The following is a 20,041-nucleotide window of genomic DNA, read 5'->3' as shown; positions in this document are numbered from 1 at the left end:
TCCTTCCTTCCTTCCCTCCTTCCCTCCTTCTGTGTTTCTTTCACTGTTTTTTGAGGTAGACTTATATATAGCACAGGATGACCTCCAACTTGCCTTCATACAGTGGCCTTGACTGTGACCCCTGCTTCCATTCCCTGAGGTCAGTGTACATCCCCACATCAGCTCTTGGTCCTTATTCCAACCACACTAAAGGTCCTTGGCATCCTACAGTCAAGAATTTCCAGCCCTAGTGAGCACTCCATAACCTGCGGTGGAGGTGTGAAGGAGAAGGGAGAAGAGGGGCCACCATTTTCATCTTATAAACTAAGAGACAGAGCCCTGGAGTTGCCAGAGCCCCTGGGATTGTTAGGTGACTTGCCAAAGACACACAACTAAATCAAATGGGAGAGAGAGAGAGAGAGAGAGAGAGAGAGAGAGAGAGAGAGAGAGAGAGAGAGAGAGACTGGCTCCCGGTGAGCAGCCTGCACCGTTCAGTGATCTAAGTGAGTAGCCTGCATCATTCACAGACATCGCTACACAGGGTGAGCACACTATTGATGTCATCTGCCCTCTCCAGCCTCAGTCTCAATCCAAGACAATCTGAACAGCACTTCCAACGCCTTAAGTAGTTAGACATTTGCACTGAGGGGTTTGATGAACCAACAGGTGGGTGGGTAGAGACCAGCACACAGACTTCTACAAAACGCCAGCTCTGCTGTTTTCAATCCCGTGGTAAGAAGAGATGACGCCGCGTGGGTGAGGAGCAGGCCCTCCAAGCTGCCTGAGAACTTCTAGTGGGCACGTGGAGATTGCAGTAAACACACACAGATTAAGGCCACGCTCCCTGGGCGCCCGGGAGAGGCTTCTCTTTCAGGTTTTACCTTTGCATTTCTGATGCTACCTTGCTTAGCAAATATTTTTCTTTTTCTGTAGCAAGCATAAAGTTAAACTCCAGAGCGTCCCGGACGTCTGGATTACCCATATTTTAAACTAAAGGCGCACAAGTCAATGCAGGTTTGCTGAAACCAACTGTTCTTTCTTCTCCCCAGCCAGAGAAGCTGGCAGGACCCCGTGCGGGGGGGGGGGGGGGGGGGGGCGCCCGGGCCAAGAGGGGACACGAGAGCCTTCGTCTGCTCCGCCCCACCCATCGGCTTGCCCCGCCCCCAGCCCACACTGGTCTCCAAGTCTCATCTACCGGCTCCTGCCAGCCCGTCGAACCTTCCCCTTTCCACTTTATGCTCTCAGGATTAAGATAAGAACAAAAACCCTGGCTAACGGATGGACGGGAGGACGCACCCAGCAAACGTGGGACTGCTCTGCTGCTTAGCGAAGGCCTTTTCTTGGAATTACAGTCACTTCAATGTTTACAAGAAATGACTATGGAGTGTTCCTGACTGATTCACAAATGTAATTAATGAGAGAATTGCTAAGAGTTTCCATTTTCTCGTTTGTTTTAATCCCACCATATAAACTTTTCTGTTGGCATGTCTGCAGAAAATTCCACCCAGTGCTGGAAGGAGGCAGGGACTGATTCAGAGCCCAGAAACATTACTGAGAGCAAACTCCAAACTCCACAGAACCATCCCCCGGGACAAAGCGAAGCTGGTGAGAGATGCTGCCAAAGCCTGGGCATTTTGAACAGGCCTGAGGAAGCGGCTAACCATCCCCCCTAATGGGTTTGTCCTTTGCTGTTTGTGGGATAAAATATGTCACTAAGATGCCCCGCTGTCCCAGAAAGACAGAGGCATAATGAACCCTGGCATGTGTGATTGTTTCGCAACATCTGAAGTTTCACGGGAATAAACAAACAATGGAGGCGGCTCTTGCCTGTTTGTACCTCGTCAGTTTGCATTACCGTAAGGATGGATGCCACAGCATAAACACTCTCTTTCCTGTGGGGCACAAGCCCTGCTGCCTCTCATGCTGTGGTGATGAGCTCCTCAGCCTGGGCCTCTCTCACCAGCGGCAAAGAGCCGCTGCAAGGGCCTGCTTGTCGTGCCCAACTCCGAGAGTCCTAATTTGACGTTGTTCTCTTCCCGCTTCAGGAGCTACGTCATCTTTCCCTCGATTTGAAAAATGTTCTGAATTCAGAGCAACATCCCAAGGACTTCTAGGTTGCCGAATATAAATTCTCTGTGTGACACTCTTTGGGCTGTGTCAGCAGACAAGGTCAATTCAGCTAAACTAACAAGCTGCCAGTGGCCGCTTTTGGGATGGGGGTGGGGTGGAGCGGGGGTAGGGGGGTGGGGGAGGTTGTGGTCCCTGCGGAAGAGCCAATGTCAGATTCCACAATCTAAATTGAGAGCAGCAAGGACTCGGGTCCTAAAATGGCCTGTGGAATTTAATCTTGTTAAACAAATTTGAACTGGGCAGTTGTCCATGATGACCCAATGGAAAGTTCTAGCAAAAAAGAGATCTGTAACTGAGTGACCCTCTTTATCTTAGCATCAGTCCTGACCAAGGCTGGCGAACACAGCCTATTCTCTGCTCTATCTGATGCTCCGACCTCTGAATTTAAGGTTTTAATAAAGTGTCAGGATAAGAATGGACTCAGGCCCCCACTCGAGGTGCTTTTTTTCTCCATAAACCCTGAGTGTGGTAAGAAAGTGCTTCTGGCAAGCCCTATACAAGAAGGATGCATAAAATAAAATAATTCCCAACTGTTCATGTATGAGGGGCTAACAGGCCCCACAGGATGCTCCTGCTTTAGCTACTAGTTAGCACAATAAATATCTAAACCAAGTTTCTACTGGAGAATAACAGAAGTGTCCACGCCTATGGAGTCTACAACAGTGGACTAAAGCAAAGGAGGTCACAGGAGTCTCCAGGCCCAAAAGGAATCCCAAATCATCCACACACAGAAGGCCCACTGAACAGTCACTCGGGGATAGCAGGACCACCCCGCCTCACCTTTATCTGATAGCCCTGTGGTGCATTGTTACGGCTGTCATGCAGGGTTTCTAAGGATGCAACAGGCAATGAAGGAAAACCAACCCCAGCCAAACATGAGGAGAGAAAGTACTCTCTCCTACTGTGTACTAACTTAAAACCATGCTTATCTAAGAGAGAGAAAGCAAACCAATCTTCTACATAAGCCGGAGAACTGGTGAGAGCCAATGGTTACCCCGACCCAAAACGTCACACCAGAGGATACTGACCCTCGACTTCGGAGCTGAGACAGTGGGGATGCTTCTTGCTCTGTGGTTTCCCAGAAGCCTTGGTCACAGGTGAGAAGTGGGGTACTCTTTAAATGGCCAGTGGCACTGGATGCTGTTACATGAGCCCCATTCTGTCTTGCTGTGGTGTTCCCCACACTAACGGGTTTGCTGGATTCCTCCACGGTCTGTGCTGAAAGAGCAAGGAGCATTCTCTCAGTGCCTTTCTTACTTTCAATGTTTCGTTTGCAGTCTGTAGATTTGTATAAAGGTTTTGCTTGGAATCAAGAATGGAGATTTTTATGGCCAACATGTCTCTGTGCATAATACAGCTCTACTACAGTTTCGGGCTTGGCACCATCATTTATGTGAATAAAATAATGAATAGGATATTAACTATTGGCTTGGAGTCAACTGAAGGAAGACATAGGAACTTAAGTTTATAAACTACCTTTCCTGCTTAAGTACCCCTGGGCCCCATGACAATAATTCTTCCAAAAGAAAACGGGATTACTTTTTCTATTTACAAATACTTTACGGCTGACACCTGTAATCCCAGCCAACTGGGAAGTAGAGGAAGGTTAAAAAGTTCAGAGTTAGCCTTTACTATGTAGCAAGTTCTAGGCTAGCCTGGGATACATGAGATTTAGTGTAAAAAAAAAAAAACCCAAAATAATATAACTTATAGTGTCAAGTATAAGTGATATGTCAGTGACAAGAGATGTCCCTGTTTACAGGACTTATATAGGTCTTTTTGTAAGTAGTATACAATTATAAAGGACACAATATGTTTCAGTAAGAGCAAACCAAAACCAGTAGAAGAAAAGTGGAAAAGAACGGAGGGGGTTGTGAGGAAGACAAAAGCAGTTTCAATGGGGTGGAGGGGGCGGAGGGGGTAGAGGAGGATAGAGAGGGGTAGAGGGGGTGGAGGGGGTGGAGGGGAATGGAGGGGAATGAAGGGGGTGGAGGGGACTGGAGGGGGTGGAGTGGGTGAAGGGGAATACAGAGGGGTGGAGGGGGTGGAGGAAGTAGGGGGGAGGGGGGAACAAGGAAGGGGGACACTGATAGTGTTCAGAGCACCTGGAGCTGGCACAGAGACTCTGAAGCAGGGGTGTACCTATGGTGTTGGGGAAAAGCTAGACAGAGGTCCTGGAGGAGGACTGCTGGTTATAGAGACAGTGTCACAGCCAGAGGGACTGTGCTCAGCATGACCCATTAGGAAGAAGGATTCCTAAAGAGGTGCAGACAGTCTAGCAAGATCCCAGCGCATCCCCAAAAGGAACGCACGCTGAGTTTAGGCATGCCAGAGTCTGAAAATACAACTTTTCAATACTGAAAATACAACTTTCCTATCAGCAAAGAGACACCAGGGTAGCTTGTCATCCACCTGTCACTAGACTAGTCTGTGTCAAAAGGGATAAATGACCCCAGAGCAGATGGGGTTTGAGAAGAAGTGAGCCTCATGTGGAAAAATACTTTCAAGTTTTCCCATACTTATTTAGAAACTAGCAAACAAAAGCTAATGACAACAAAATCCCTTTCCAGCTGCTGGTCCTAGCCCCCTGCTTCTAACAGAACACACTTCGACATTGGGAGGAGCCTTAAAGATCAGTGGAGGTGACAGAGTTAAGAACTCAAAAGTGATGTCCAGTGAGCGAAGGCTCTCAGAGCAGCAGCGGGGCCTCCAGGCCTCCAGCCACAGCTGCCTTGACTCGGGGCTCTTGTTTTTGGGGTAAGGCCCTGCCTTAAATTCCACCAAATAAGGGTTCAAGGGCAGCCGGTTGAGTACTAGCTCTGAAACGTGTACATACTGCTTAGCCTTCCCACCTTTGCCAGCCGTCTCCATAGCTCAGGGACACCATAAGGGTTAGCCGATGGGATCTGGTACAGCAGCTTGTATGCTGTCTGGTGCCGGGACACTCAGAACCTGGCTTAGTGTTCTGACTCTGGCCTGTGCCTATCTACCAGACCACCTTAAACAAGGACTTCTAATTTACAAAGCATACTGTTTTAGAGTATAGCCCTTTTCCGTCTCTCACTCTGGTTTTGCCTGTATGTAAGTACTACTTGACAGATGCTGTCTTATACACAAGTGAGGTTATGGTGACGAAGTCCCGGTCTTTGTTAATCTTCAGAAGAGGACACAACAGTGTCACAGCCAGAGGGGCTGTACTCTTGTGCTCAGCATGCATGGAACCTGTCATTACTCGCACAAAGGACACTCAGACTCCAGATGGAGAGCCAGATAAACCAGTCACAGCCGGTCACAGTGACATAAACATATACCCTCAGCACTTAGGAGGCAGTGGCAAGAGAACAGCAGAAAGTTCAAGGCTAGCCAGGCCTACATCCAAAGTTTGAGGGCAGCAGGGCTCTAATGCCTATTTCATCTGGGGAGATGGCTCAGTGGTTAACGTCACTTGGTGTTCGTTCAGAGATCCAGGATTTGATTTCCAGCGCCCACATAGAAGCTCACAACTGTCCATGACTCTAGTTCCAGGGGATCAGACACTCTTTTCTGGCCTCCAGGGACACTAGGCATGTATGTGGGCAAAACATCCATAAAAATAAACTACATATTTAAAAAAAAAACCTAAGAAAATAAACCCAAACTGGACAAACAGACAAAACAACAACAACAACATCTCTAAGCACATATAACAATTCTCAGTGCCTCCCTGATTCACTTGTTGGACACCTGTAGAATTCCACTGTGGACCATGGGAAGAGGAGACAGAGCCTCCCGTCACTGTTATGGAATCGGGACAGCTCTGTCTCGAGGATCTTGCACAGCTACAGCCCACAAGCAATACAGGAAAGCACATTGCCTACTGAGGCTGCTTGATCTTGAGGAGGAGACAGATAACAGCAAGTGCAGAAGCAGAGGCTGCGAGTGGACCTGGGCAAGATGCAGAGAGGAGACGGGGGTCTCAGAAGCATCTGGAGAGGTAAACAGGAAACAAACAACTATTTTAAAAAGGAGCGTAAGTCCGGAGTTGAGGCCAGCATTGCATGTGCGTGACGCATAGGGCAGCTGGACACCTTGCTTCAATTGCTGATGTTAAAACAAAGTTCTCCAAATTTCCAGAAAAGAATGCAGAGGGGGCTGCTTGAGGCTTGGCCCAGCAGGGTGTGTGGGGACTCAAGTGGGGAACCCTGGGGTGCCCTGATAGGGTTCAAGTGGCAAATGCCCCACAGAGGTTCCTGTGTCTGAACACTTGGTCCCCAGCTAGGGGTACTGTTTTGGGAGGTTTCAGACCTTTCAGTGGGTGGGACCTTGTGGAGAGAGGAGTGGGCTGCCTGCTAATTCTAGGTTTATAGTCCAGGACCGGCTTCCTGTCTCTCCCTGTAGAGCTGTGAACAAGGAGCCTCCTTGGGTGCATCAGCTGCTGGGATACAGGAGGAGGAGAGGCAAGACAGGGGCCGGGGACATTGTAGACTAGGGCTAGGTCACGAGAGCTGTTCTTACAAAGGAAGTGGGACTCTGTCTCCTTGGGCAGAAGCCAGGAGACCTACTCTGCCTTGTGTCTTATGGTAACCAGCAAAATAAAGACAGCCTTTCATATTTTGAGTGGCTGGCACAGGGTGGGGGTAGAGAAAATAAAGTGAACGACAGTACATTAGGACAAGTGAAAATCACAGGGAGTTCAAACTCCAGGAGCCATAAATCAGCAATTGGCTACTTCCACACTGTGATGGCAGGGCTGAATATGTTAGAGATGGAATGGACTACTGGGCCTAAAGTATTTTCTGTCCAGACCTTTACAGAAGAGGCTTCCTGCCTTTAAGAACAGACTGGTATTTGCTCAGCTGGGTTCCTGAGAGTCCACAGCCAGGTCAATTTGGGAACCTTGGGCTGAATGCACACTGAACAGCTCTGTCAGGAATGGCTTTCTTGCCTTTCTAGCACGATCCGAGCACAGGCCTGCAAGGGCCAGGAATGAGCAGTGCCTCCCTGACCTGCCTGAACTCTGGACCTACTTCCAAGGAGCAGCTATCAACAATTTGCCAGCAGCATCCTCGGGAATTTTCTGCAACTCAGTGTGGCCATAATTCTGGGAGGCACAGAGGTCCTCTGAAGGATTCTGAACATGGGGTGGGGATGTTATCTGATGTATCTTCCTTCAGGACCTCTTTTCGATTTATGGGACATGGAATATGAATATTTCTCATGGTCCTCTGATTTTGGGGGGGGGGGGGGAGGGTGCCTGCCCATAGCACTAGTGGCTGGAAGCTGGGCATCTCTGGACTCTGTTGATAGTTCCCAAGGTTTTGTGTTGAAACCCTTCAACCCGCTAAAGGGCTGAGAAGGAATCTAAAGGGAGCAAGGCAGAGATGAGGCAAGATGTGCTAAAGGCTTTAAGAGTCCATCTTCATGAAGCATCAGAGGGCTTGTGACAGAAAAATGTGGCAGGGACTGGGATACAGCAGTGTCTGCCCAGAGGCCTCCGGTTTGTATATCTGGGGAGGTATCAGCTATAGGTTCATACCTGCCCTCAACACTAAGTGTTGGAACTGCCTGAGCCTATGAGGATGACTACACAGCCTCTGCCCTTCTCCCATTCTCAACCCAAGAATTCCAAATCTGCTACCACCCTCAAGCCCCACCCACCCACGGGTGTTAGCTACAAATGACTTCACACCCAGGGAAGGGCACACCCTAGGTGTCCAGGCTCTGATGGCTTTGGGGCCTCAGTGACTGACACAGCGTTTTTTTCTAGACAATGGAGAACATCGCTCCATAAAGACTGGGATTCCAGGGTGGGGCAGTTCCAGTATTGTTTTTAATTGATGTGTACTTTTAAAATGACAATGGTTTCTTACTGTCATTATTTCCTGAGAGTAGACAAAGAAGTCAGAGATATGAGCCCCTGCCAAGCCAAGTGGGTAAAGGGCTGGAATGAAGGTCCACCCCGGTGCACTGGGAGGCACTGGCTTTCAGCCAGGGACTGGAAGTACTGTGACCTTCAAGCCAGGGCCAGGATGCTCAGCAGAGAGGGAGAAAGCACAGAGGACAAGGGCAGTGGAAAGGTTTCTCCCCCTGGCCACCTTCACATCCACAGGAACAAGTGAGCGAGCGGTCATCTCAAGAGCTCAGGCATAGGCAAGTTCATGTGTAAGAGACCTCGGGTTCCTTCTCCCTTCTTATCTTGGCAAGTAATCTCCTTTTATGGTTTCCAATCCCTACCGCTCTGATAGGCCTGAGGTAGAACGGTAGAAAGATTCCTCAGGAAGACCATTCTGGGGACCGTTTCTATACTATAGACTAAAATCCCCCAGGTAATGCTCTGGTGGAGCTACAACTGAGATCTCTCTTCAACTAAAACCACAAGCCACACTGTCTCTGCCTTGATTGTTGTCCTGACCGTGCATGATGGGCAGAATCAAGGCAAGTCAGCTGTCTGTGTTCCCCAGGGCCTACACAGCCGTCCAGCCTTAGCTCCCCCGACCCCTTCAATGGCTACCTACCATCCTCTGCTGCTGAGCGTACTCACAGGATGGGCCTTTCTGTCTACCTGTCTTTTGACATGGACACTGTGCTCACAGGTTGTCCATGGCTGCCTTGGTCTCATTAAGGAACACATCAAGTCATATGTCACCACTTGAAGGCCCCTTTAACAAGGCCCCCGACCTAAAGAACCATTTGGTCTCACATATTTGTTCTGACATCACCTCTCTACCATCCCTAACTGAAGATGCTCTGAGGACAGGACTCTGCTGGTCTAGAATGGTACCCTGCTCTAAGTAAGGAGCTCAACAACAGACACAGACTGTATTGGAACAGAGACAAAGGAGGACATCAGCCTGCTGGATACATGATATATTTGGTTATAGCATCATGGTATGATTTTGCCTCTTCCTCTATAACTATGATCCAATGGGGAACTACCTGAAGTGAGTTGGGGTACTTGTGACCTGCTGATCCTACCCTAGGCTGTGTGTATACCTCTGAGCCCTGATCATTCTGCTATGGACAGAGACCTAGCACCACCACATCTGATTTTCCACAAGAAGACATAGATTCCTTCTATGAGGTCCTGCTACCATCTAAATGTTGGCGGGGAACTCAGATAAAGTCAAGCATGCAGGATGCTAAGATGGAGGTGTGCAGCCCAGGTGGATGCTATAGACCACCCGTGTCACAGTGGGCCAACCCCTCCTCATTGATCCCTAATGAGGTAGGCCCAGTTCAGTCAGCTTCCACGAAGGTAGCTTTCCACACTGTTGACCACAAATAGTGAGAAACCAGTTTGCGGCAGAACCCCGCCCGGCTCAACAACTGAAGACTTCAGACACAGAACTTATGCTGTCGAGCCTGAGAGGTCTGTTACTTTTGTTCTACTTCACTCAATGTTAGTGTTACCCAGTAACCTTCCTGCCATCCGCCAACCAATCCTCTGTCCCTGCGCCTGGGGCCTGCATGGGCCTGGGTAGCGTTGATCCACATGCTACACTCCTTACAAGTGACATCTTTGCCTCCATTTGTGGGCCAGTGCTCACATGACAAGAATACAAATCCCATTACACGGATGCTCTCACAATCACAAGAGCAGAAAGCGACTAAGGCTGGATTGGTGTCTATGATGAGATTCATGATTCTCATTAATTTTTAAAAAATATTTTAACATTTTAATTAATTAATTAATTAATTAATGCATGCATACTCAAGGGGCCAGGGCTCAGGTGTGGAGGTCAGAAGGCAGTTTTCAGGAGTCAGTGTTCTCTTGGGTTCCAGGGGTCAGACCCAGGCTGTCAGGATTGGTGGGAGGCACCATTACCCTCTGAGTGGCCCAATTCTCATTGAGTTCTAATGAAATTAATGACTTTTTAAACTCTATCCTAAAAATTACGTCTTTTGGATATATGTGAGCCACCCATTTGAAAACACTTACCCTAATACTCTTTTCTTGCCAAGTAATATGTTTTCTCAAGTGGTATCTAGATATTCTTTATAAATAACTGGAAAGAAATACGTAAACAATTTTCTTAGCTAATGTTTGGCCAATATTAACGAAGTCTAAGTTCATGTAAGAACCAACTAGGACCAGGAGAAATTACATTTAAAAGAAAATAGCTTTTGCATGCAGATTCAAGCTGTGAGCCTGTATGGGTCTGCAGGACGTCACAGGCCTTACAGTAGGCAGCGGGGGATCTGTCAGGCAGGAGCATTCCCTGGGACGCTGCCCTGTAGAAGCGTGCACGAGCCCCACTTATTCTTCTTATCTTTGCAGGGTCCAGAGGAGCTTTAGGGAAGGAGGGGCGGGCATCCTCCTCAGCGCTGGGAGATGCTGGAGCTCTGGGTTTCTGCAAAGAGATTTTTGAACGATTGCCATGAGTCTCTGTGTCCCAAGTAAGGCTCACCTCCACACTACCCTGAACCTCACTCACCCCTGCCAAGACTTTAGCTTGACCTCCATGGAACCTCTGGGTCTACTGTCTCAATGGCCCATCTTACTTAACATCATATGTATACTCCCACACACATATATACATGTACATGCACAAACATATATAAACATACATACATATACACATGAACATATGCATATAATACACATATGTGCACACATGCATAATACACATGCACATATGCATATACATATACATGAGCACACATGTGCATAATGCACAATGCAATATACATATGCACAAACATATGCATGCATGTATACATATATACATGTACATACACATGTGCACACATACATATATGCATACACACATACATATAAACACAAACATACACACATGCATGTTCATAATATACATATACATAAGCAATATACATGTACATATACATGGATGCATATACATGCAGACATGCATACACCCATGCAGATATGCGTACACACATATAAACACACACAAACATACAGACACAAACACATATAGACACATATACATATATACATGCATGTAGATACACACATATACACATGGACACACACATGTATACACACATACAGAAGATACACAAACAGACACACGCATGCACATATACACATACACACAGACAAACAGACAGACACACCATGTACACAATTTTTGTTTTTGTCAGTGTATCCTATGAACTGTTCTGCCATTTAGCTTAGCATATTTGATTTATAAAATCCAAGTCACTTATGGTTGCAAACAGTTATCTAAGAGACTGTAATGATAGAATACATTCAGGATACTTTGCAATATGTTGTGTTCAGGTTAGCTCAGAAAACATTAGTTGGTCCACATGTGGAGACTCAGACTTGCTACCTAGCACTTGGGAGGCTGTTGCAGGAAGATTTCATGTTTAGGGCCAGCTTGGGCTACAGAGAAAGGCCCTGTCTTATTAAAAAAACAAAACAAAAAAGAAAAAGAAATACACTTATTGGGCACTGATGTGTACAGTAAACATCTGTATACATCTTGGACTCCACAAAGGATTTTTTAAGGATATGTAAATTTTAGACTTATTCAAATTAAAGAATGACAAAGCATAAAATCGAAAAGTTGTACTCTACCTTGTTATATAAAAATGTTTATTTTTTAATCTCAAGAATTCTGTTACAGATACCATACAGTATTGTAAAATTCCAATACCTTTAAGGAGTTTTTGCTTGTGTGTGTGTGTGTGTGTGTGTGTGTGTATGTGTGTGTGGGGGGGTGTCCCTGTATGTATCTGTCCATGTGTGTGTGTGTATGTGTGTGTATGTATGTGTCCGTGTGTGCGTGTATATATGTGTCTCTGTGTGTGTATGTCTCTGTGTGTATGTATGTGTTCGTGTGTATGTATGTGTCTGTGTGTGTCCGTGTCTGTGTGTGTGTCCATGTGTCAGTGTGCATGTGTGTGTGTACCTTTGCCCCTGTGGGCACACGTGGAGGGCAGAGGTTGATATCAAGATGTCTTCCGAAGTCAGTTCTCCACACTATTTTTTAGACATGGTTTCTCTCTGAAGCTAAAGTTCTGTATGGCTGGCCCGGCTGGCCAGTGAGCCTGGCTATCTCTGCCCACAGTAGGGACTACAAGTAGGGCTTGCCAAGCCCGGCTTTTCCATGGGTGCTAGAGATCAGAGCTCAGGGCTTCACGCTTGTCCAGCAGCATTTCACCCATCGACCACCTCCCCCCGTCCTTTGTTTTATTTTATTTTTTCATTTTACAAACTATTCCTTTGCCTCCATGGGCCACGTGTTGGGATTACAGGCAAGAGCCATCCTGGCTACCTCTTTTTAAAGATCTTTAAGAAATGCCTTCTGCCTTTACCAGGGCTGGAGATACGGCTCAGTGGTTAGGAGCATTGGTTCTTCTTCCAGAGGACCAGGGTTCAATTCCCAGCACCCACATGGCAGCTCCCAGCTGTCTGTAACTCCAGTTCCAGGGCTCTGACACCCTCCCACAGATATATGCAGGCAAAACATCAATGCACATAAAATAATAATAATAATTTAAAAAAGCCTTTACTAAGCTGACAGCCACAGCTCTCGGAAGCCTAACTTCCAAAGGTCTGTGGCCTCCATTCAAAGCCAGAAGTTGCCAGTGACAGTATGGCTTAGTCACCCTGTTGTTCCTGGTTCCAACATTATCTGTCTAGGAAGGCAGCAGCCAGTGCCTCTAAAGCTCCAGTCAGACATACTTAAAGGGAACTTCTCAGAAGTCACTTCCACAACACACGAAAGAATGAATCACTCTATCCAGCAAATTAACAAATCTTAAAAAAAAAAAATTCCCCAGTGGGAAACTACTGTAAACATCCTCTCAAATTCTCACACGTAGGATTAAAGCATAGGCATCTATATTAGGGCTCGGCTGGGGATGTATTTCTTCGAAATATTTCCTATTTTCCTTGTCCCTTTGCAGATCAGAATAAAGATAGGTCTAATGACTTTAGAAGAGGAAAATGTCTTACGGGCATGAAGGAGGGTAAATAAGACACGCAGCATGGTGAATAAAGGCAGTCAAGGAACATCGGTGTCCTTACAGGCTTTGTGACCCGGAAGGCCATTGCTTCTGAGTTTGCTCAGCTGTGATCCGGAGACAGCAGCTCCTTCCCACACACCAACTCTTACCTCCCAAATAGGAGCTCACTGATGCTCGCTTCCCGGCCCAAGCTGCTCACAGCTATTGTCACACTTGGCTCCTAGTTGCGTTTAACTCTTCCCCAGAGTGAAGGCCTGTGGTCCAGCCTCAGTGGAGTAAAGCCCTGGCCTCTCAGTGGTCTATTCTGAGGACAGTCACACTCATTTCTCTGCACAAATAGTGGCGTGTTTGTTTAGGGCATTGTCCCTTTTACTTTTTAATCTCCCCAGTGTATTGCAGAATTATACTAAGATTGTGATTCACCGAGAGATTAATGCAGGGAAGTGAGCTCCTCAAATAATAATAATAATAATAATAATATAATAATAGACAAAACCACATAGGTATAACTCAATGCTGAAAGTAGTATAAAGCCTTATCTCAGAACGCTGTCCTCTGAAGGTGTGGTTAGCTTTGTCTGCCGATGTGACTGGACTGAAAAGCACCTGGGGGTGGGGTGGGCAGAGTAGTCCTCTGGGTGTGGGGTGTGGGGTGTGTCTGTGAGTGTCTCCAAAGAGATTAACCAAGGCTGGATGACCTGTCCCGAATGTGGGTGACACCACCCCACAAACCAGGGCCCCAGATGGAATTTTAAAAGGGGAACTGTGGAAAAACTCAGCTGGCACAGGTGGTCTCCTTCTCTGTCTCTTGTTGGCCGAGAAGTCAATGGCTTTTCTCCGCCATATACTTCTGCCAGGGAAGTCACAGATTCGGTCTCAGCCTGGCCCAGAAGCGAGAGCCGAGTGTCTATGACAGCCGAGAGCTCAGAAACTGTGAGCCAAAAGAAATTCTTCTCTCTGTAGGTGTGTTGCTCGGGGATTTTGCAATGGCTACTGGTAATTTACTAGCCCTTGAAGCTCAAATGAGTTTACGGAGTTTGCCAGATAAAGCACAGAAAATAATAGTGTGTTAGTGTGTTACTCAGGTGCCTTGGGTGCTAGAAAGAAAAGATCCCATTAAAAGGGAAAATGCAGTGTAGCATGTTAAGTTTCTCAAGGCACATAACCTAATTATCCCTGGTAGGTGAGATAAAAGGCCATAACAGTCCCCCAACAAAAGGTATTATTTCCTAGTGCAAAATTAGTAATTGTTTCCATAATGAGATCTAGTTAACTTTACTACTGACCTGGACACCTTATTGGTTCCCTCTGAATATGTGACTTCTTGGACTACTAAGACTGTGAAAAGCAAAATATGCAACAAATATACACGAAGTGACTCCACCGTCTCCCTCCCCCCTTCCCTCCTCCTTCCTCCCTTTCCTGTGTACATGTGCTCCTGTGTGGAGGCCAACGGGCAGGATCGGGTGCTTTCTTCCATTGCTTATCACTTTATTTTAACTTAAAAAAATCTATGTCCATGGATGTTTTGGCTGCATGTACGCTTTTGTACCACTTGTCTGCTTGGTGCCTGCAGAGGCCAGAAGAGGATGTCAGATCCCCTGGAACTGGAGTCACAGACAGTCCTGAGCCGCCATGTGGGTCCTCTAGAAGAGTGGTCAGAGCCCTTAACCATCTCTCCAGCCCCTCCTTGTCTCGTTTTCTCTCACTGAACTAGGAGTTTGCTGATTCAGCTAGACTGGCTAGCCAGTGAGCCCCAGAGACTATCCGGTCTCTACCCCCACCCCACCCCACCCCCGGCCGGGGATTATAAATACATCCTACGACACCCAGCTTCTTACATGAGTGAAGGAGACTGAACTCAGAGCCTCATGCTTGTAGGCAACCACTTTACCAAACGGGCCATCTTCCTAGTCTCTCTCTCTCTCTCTCTCTCTCTCTCTCTCTCTCTCTCTCTCTCTCTCTCTCTCTCTCTCCCTCCTTCTCTCCCTCTTTATGTTCCCCCTCCCCATTCCCTTCCTTCTCCCTTTCTTCCTCTTTCTCTCCCCAGTGCTAAGCCCCATGAATGCTAGGCAGGCCCCTTCCATTGAGTTAACCACATCAAAGCCAAGCAATTTCTTCACACTGGGTTCTAGAACAAGAGACACAGAGAAACAGACAGACAGAGGCAGAGAGTCTTGTGGTTTGCACATCAAAATGACTTTTGTAAAGAAAATCATTATGATTTTTTAAATGAATTTTAATGATTTTAGAAATCAGGAAATAGTACAGATATGTTTAAACTCTCTTTGAGTGATTGACAGATACCCAGCAGACTTTGCTTGCTGCACAATTCTCACCAGTGACCAGGCTACAATCAAGGACTCCAAGAAGGCCAGCTGTTAGGAGGCTCTGGAAGGTGACACTCCACTGAATGAAGGCATGCAGGCTATTTCCACTGAATAACCCAGCTAAAGAACACACCATTAGCGAAGCAGCTAAGGGCTCTGGCTGGCCACAACTCATCTTTGCCTCACGATTCCCGACCTACTTCTGTCTTGACTCCTTGGACCCTCCGACGGAAGGCAGGGTCTTCCATACCTTTCCTGAAGACTGGGAAGAGCTCAGTGCTATCCCACCTCAGGAAGTTCTTCATGATACAGTTTTGTAAAGCATGAACACATACATGCATGCATGCACACACACTACAAGACACTTGAAAGTTAGAAAGCAAATCTTTCTCCTAAGCCCCCAGCCTTTGGGATGTGGTAGCTACGTGTGCATTTTTGCCTCTGTAACTTTCTCTTCGGTACCTGGGACTCTCCTGCCACTTGAAGCACTGTGACTCATAATGTTACTGTGAATGTCAGAAACGGTGGTGGTGGGGGAGACTATTTGACATGGCCAGTGTCCCTTTCCTCATCCTGGATTCTCTCTATCCCAAGGCACACGAGTTCCTATCTTTTAAAAATATATTACATTTTGTTTTGCTTGCCCAATACATGGAACTTGGCTCTTGTCAAACACTGAAGACAATTCAAAGTGATCTATGCTGTTAGTTAGCATGGCCTTGACCTGGGGGTTGAGGGTGGTGGCTGGCGTCCCTGACCATGCACCACCTTTGATGGTGCTGGCAGTGTCTTACATCATCTTTTGGAAGTCTGGCTGCTGAGTGTTAGTTACTGTAAAGTGCACTGGCTGCATTTCCATGATGTCTGTCTTTTCTCTGTGTCAATACAAAGCTGATTAAGAATGTTTGGGGCTTAAATACTGGGCACTTTACATTTGGGAAGTGGAAGGAGATGGGCAATGCTGGTGGCGGTGTTGGGGGCACAGTTTCCTGTTCGTCCCCATGGTCATGCCTCCACTGGCATTAGTCAATCCACTGTAAGAGAGCAGTTACTTCTGTGTGTGGAAACCAGAAGGCCAGCTAATAGAGTAGTGAGATATACATAGGAAGAAACTCTCCTCAGCTGCCTCAGGTCTCAGGCTGTTGCAGAAGCAGGGAGCTGCTGAGAAAGGAAAAGGAACCTGAGTTTCTTCATAGCAGGTAGGTGTGGACACTAATGGAAGGCTTCGAGCAAATGACAGTGCTTTCCCTGCCTCAGGAGATTACAGGTGTTGACAAGCACCCTCCGGAGCCAGTCAGGCCAGTAGCAAGGCTGGAGCAACCAAGCCCGAGAACGCCATCTTAGATCATGCCCCGCGCCTGAGCTGTTTTGATTCTGAGCAGCCCCTGGCTCACTGGAGGATATTGGGGCATAGATGAGAGAGTTCACTGTTGTGGTCAGCATGGGAGTTCAAGCAGCAGGCTTCTCTGGGGTTTACCTCACTGACTGCAGCTACTGCTTAAGGGAGCATCAAAAGGCACTGCTCATATATACACAGTCTCTCTCTCTCTCTCTCTCTCTCTCTCTCTCTCTCTCACACACACACACACACACACACACACACACACGCACACACACGCACACACACACACAGACACACACACATACATATACACACACTCGCACTCATACACATTCACACATATACACAATACTCATACACACACACACAAGCATACATTCTCTCTTTCTCACTTGTGTGCAGATACACACACACACACACAGTGAGAGTAATAAAAATTGAGAAGCAGCTTAACTAAGCACTCCACGAAGAGTGCAGAGGTCTACGGGGAAGGCAGCAGGAAGCCAGAGGATTGGTTAAGATTCTTCGGAACCCCTCCCCCCAGTGCTGCCAGACATCCAGGAGAAGGTGTGCCTCCTTTTAGATAGGGTGGGACACAACCCTCTAACCACGTTGATAATTTAAGGGTCCCCTTAAAATAAGCCCTTATGATAAGTATCAGCTGCCCATTATAAACACTGACTTTTTCTTTCTTATTTAGGCATTGAAACACTGTCTATGTTCAACAGGCTAGCCTCCAAAGTGTTATGTAGCCCAGGCTGGTGTGAACTCAGAAGCCTCCTGCTTTTACCTCCGAACCCTGGGACTCTGGGGCTGGACTGCCACCTCCGACCTGCCAGGCTATTAACTGAGTACTGACGTACTAAATGCTAAGCACCCTACCTTCTTTCTTCCCAGGCCTCCTGAGAGGCAATCATCAAACCTCACCCTCTAGGACAGAGCCTGGAAATGAGCTGGTCCTAAAGGCATAGTTTTGTGAGGTGGGCCCTAAAGATCCACTTTCAGGGCCACCAGCAAAAACACAACCCAGCTCGATTGTTATAGCCCTGGGCTCGGCTACCACGGCCTAGAGACCAAACTCCACCCATATGCCAAAAACAGCATAAGGCACCCAAAGAGTCTCGAACATGAAAGTCAAAGACCAAAACAAACCTAAACCTGCAACAGAGGCCATACAGGGAGAGCAAAACTAGGTTGAAAATAAGCAAATTATATCTAAAGCTATGCATCCATGGAACAAGAACAGAATACTACCTAAAAGTACAAATTAAAAACACAACTAAAGCATGACAGTGGTGGTGCACGCCTTTAATCCCAGCACTTGGGAGCAGAGGCAGGCAGATTTCTGAGTTTGAGGCCAGCCTGGTCTACAGAGTGAGTTCCAGGACAGCCTGGGCTATACAGAGAAACCCTGTCTGGGGCTGGGGGGGGGGGGGAGCCAGAGCCATTACAAGGTCCCCTTCAATTACTGGAGATCAGGCCTCTATCCCCACCTTCGAAAGACTAGAACCGCCACAGCCCTTCTATACTTAGAGAAGGGAGAAGATGTCAGGGGCAGCCCTGCTTATACACTGAAGGCCTAAAATCAGCCATAGGCCTAAAATCAACAATAGGCCTGTCATATATGTATGCTAACACCAAGTCTTGGGTCTCTGTGGAAAAACACTGAAACAGATTGCTATAAGCTATTGTAAACAGGCAGCTTTTGTGGAAATTTACCAGCCTGAGTAGTCATAGACCTTGTAAATAGGTAGCCTTGGCAGATAGTACCAACTTAGATAAGGACAAGTGAATCATAGGCAGAGTCATAGTGACCTGTCCCCTGAACCTTCACTCAGCCAATACCCTGTTCTGAAAAATATCTGTACTCCCCCTGAACACACACGCTCTGTTGTCATCTCCTTCCCCATGTCCTGCCTTTTTGTGTTTATAACCCCTGTGTGAATAAGTTAAAATTATGATTTGATTTAAAAATAAATTTTAAAAAAGAATAAAAAAACACAACTAAAAAAATTAGGGGGTAAAAAAATAAAAATAATTAGGGGGTGGGAATAGGAAAACAGAAATGAAAGGAATCTAGTAAGTGGATTAGAAGAATAAGATACATAACAGAAAAGAGAAGAGAATTCAAGCAAACAAACAAAAAGCCCAGAAGATCAAAGAGCTGGCACAATAACTCCTATACCTGAATTACAAACTCTAAATACTAATAATAATCCATCAGTACACATTGTACCTACCCAGAGAACATATAACTGAACTAACTCATGTTAATAAAAAACTGTTTAGAGATGGAGTCAGGGTTGAAATACATAGAGAACACTTCCCAGAGCTGATGGGATTTCACACTGAAAAGGTTCTTAAGCACCGAGAGTCAAGATGAAGGATTGCCAGAGGCTCAGTCTCCTGGAATTTCAGAATTCTGGAGTGCTACTTACTTCTTGTCACCTTGACATAACCAAGAGTCTTTAACCAGGGAAGAGAGCTTGTCAGATGGAAAACCATCTTTATCAGATTGGCCTGTGGGCGTGCCTATGGAGTAACTTGTTAAACATTAATGATGGACATGGAAGGGCCCAGCCCACTCTGGGCCTGGGCTCTGTAAGAAAGCAAGTGGAGTAGGCCATAGAGAGTGTGATAAGCATCATTCCCCCAGTGTCTGTGTCTAGGGTCCTTCCTTGGCTTCCTTTGAAGATGTAACTTGTAAGCTAAATAAACCCTTTCTTCCCTAACTATTTTATCATAGCATTAGAACACTGGCAGCAACAAGAAAAAACATCATACCAACTTCCAGAAAAGAAAAAAACAGAAATCAAGTCTCAAATCATTTATTTACTCTCCCTCCACATGCCCTTTCTGTGGGGAAAAGTCTCTATCCAAAGCAGTGTCATAGGAAACAAAGAAGGATGAGATGCAGGAGACAGGAAATAGACCCTATAAAGGAAGGAGGTGCTTCTGGGATGATGGTGAGGGATGGTGAGAACAGGGCCAGGTACCCAGAGCAAGTGGTGGGCAGGATGTCTGGGGAGCTCTCCCAGTGAGCTGACTTGATAGGATGCCCTTGTCATCAAACACATAGGGATGACTTGGATGGGTTGTGGCAGTATGAGGTTGAAATAAAACTAATACAAAACTAAAAACACAAGACAGTTGCTATCAAAAAGGAAACAAAAATTGATTCAGGTAAGATCTTCATTAGGACTGGCTTCGTTAGTCCTTCCTAAGTCAAGGATCAGCTGTAAACAGGGTTGATAAAAGCATAATCCAAGAAAGCTGGTCTAAGCAAGGATACAGTGCATCTGTGTGGAACAGCAAGGATACAGTGTATCTGTGTGGAACAGCAA

At 46.6% G+C, this 20,041-nt stretch overlaps 1 protein-coding gene across 1 annotated transcript in view; it reads right to left on the bottom strand.

The window, feature by feature from the left end:
- The window catches only part of Armc2 (armadillo repeat containing 2), a 111,699-nt gene that overhangs the window by 87,601 nt on the left and 4,057 nt on the right, over window positions 1–20,041 (bottom strand). Inside the window, exons 3-4 of the mRNA XM_028769076.1 lie at window positions 10,271–10,439; window positions 3,138–3,327 (exon numbers count right to left, since the gene is read on the bottom strand). Coding sequence (XP_028624909.1) covers window positions 3,138–3,327; window positions 10,271–10,439 — 359 coding nt within the window. The remainder of the gene's footprint in view (window positions 1–3,137; window positions 3,328–10,270; window positions 10,440–20,041) is intronic.

The sequence above is a fragment of the Grammomys surdaster genome, unplaced genomic scaffold, assembly GCF_004785775.1.
Source record: "Grammomys surdaster isolate TR1022 unplaced genomic scaffold, NIH_TR_1.0 190, whole genome shotgun sequence".
NCBI lineage: Eukaryota > Metazoa > Chordata > Mammalia > Rodentia > Muridae > Grammomys > Grammomys surdaster.
The sequence above is the reverse complement of the archived record's forward strand: the minus strand, read 5'-3'. Positions and strand labels throughout refer to the sequence as shown.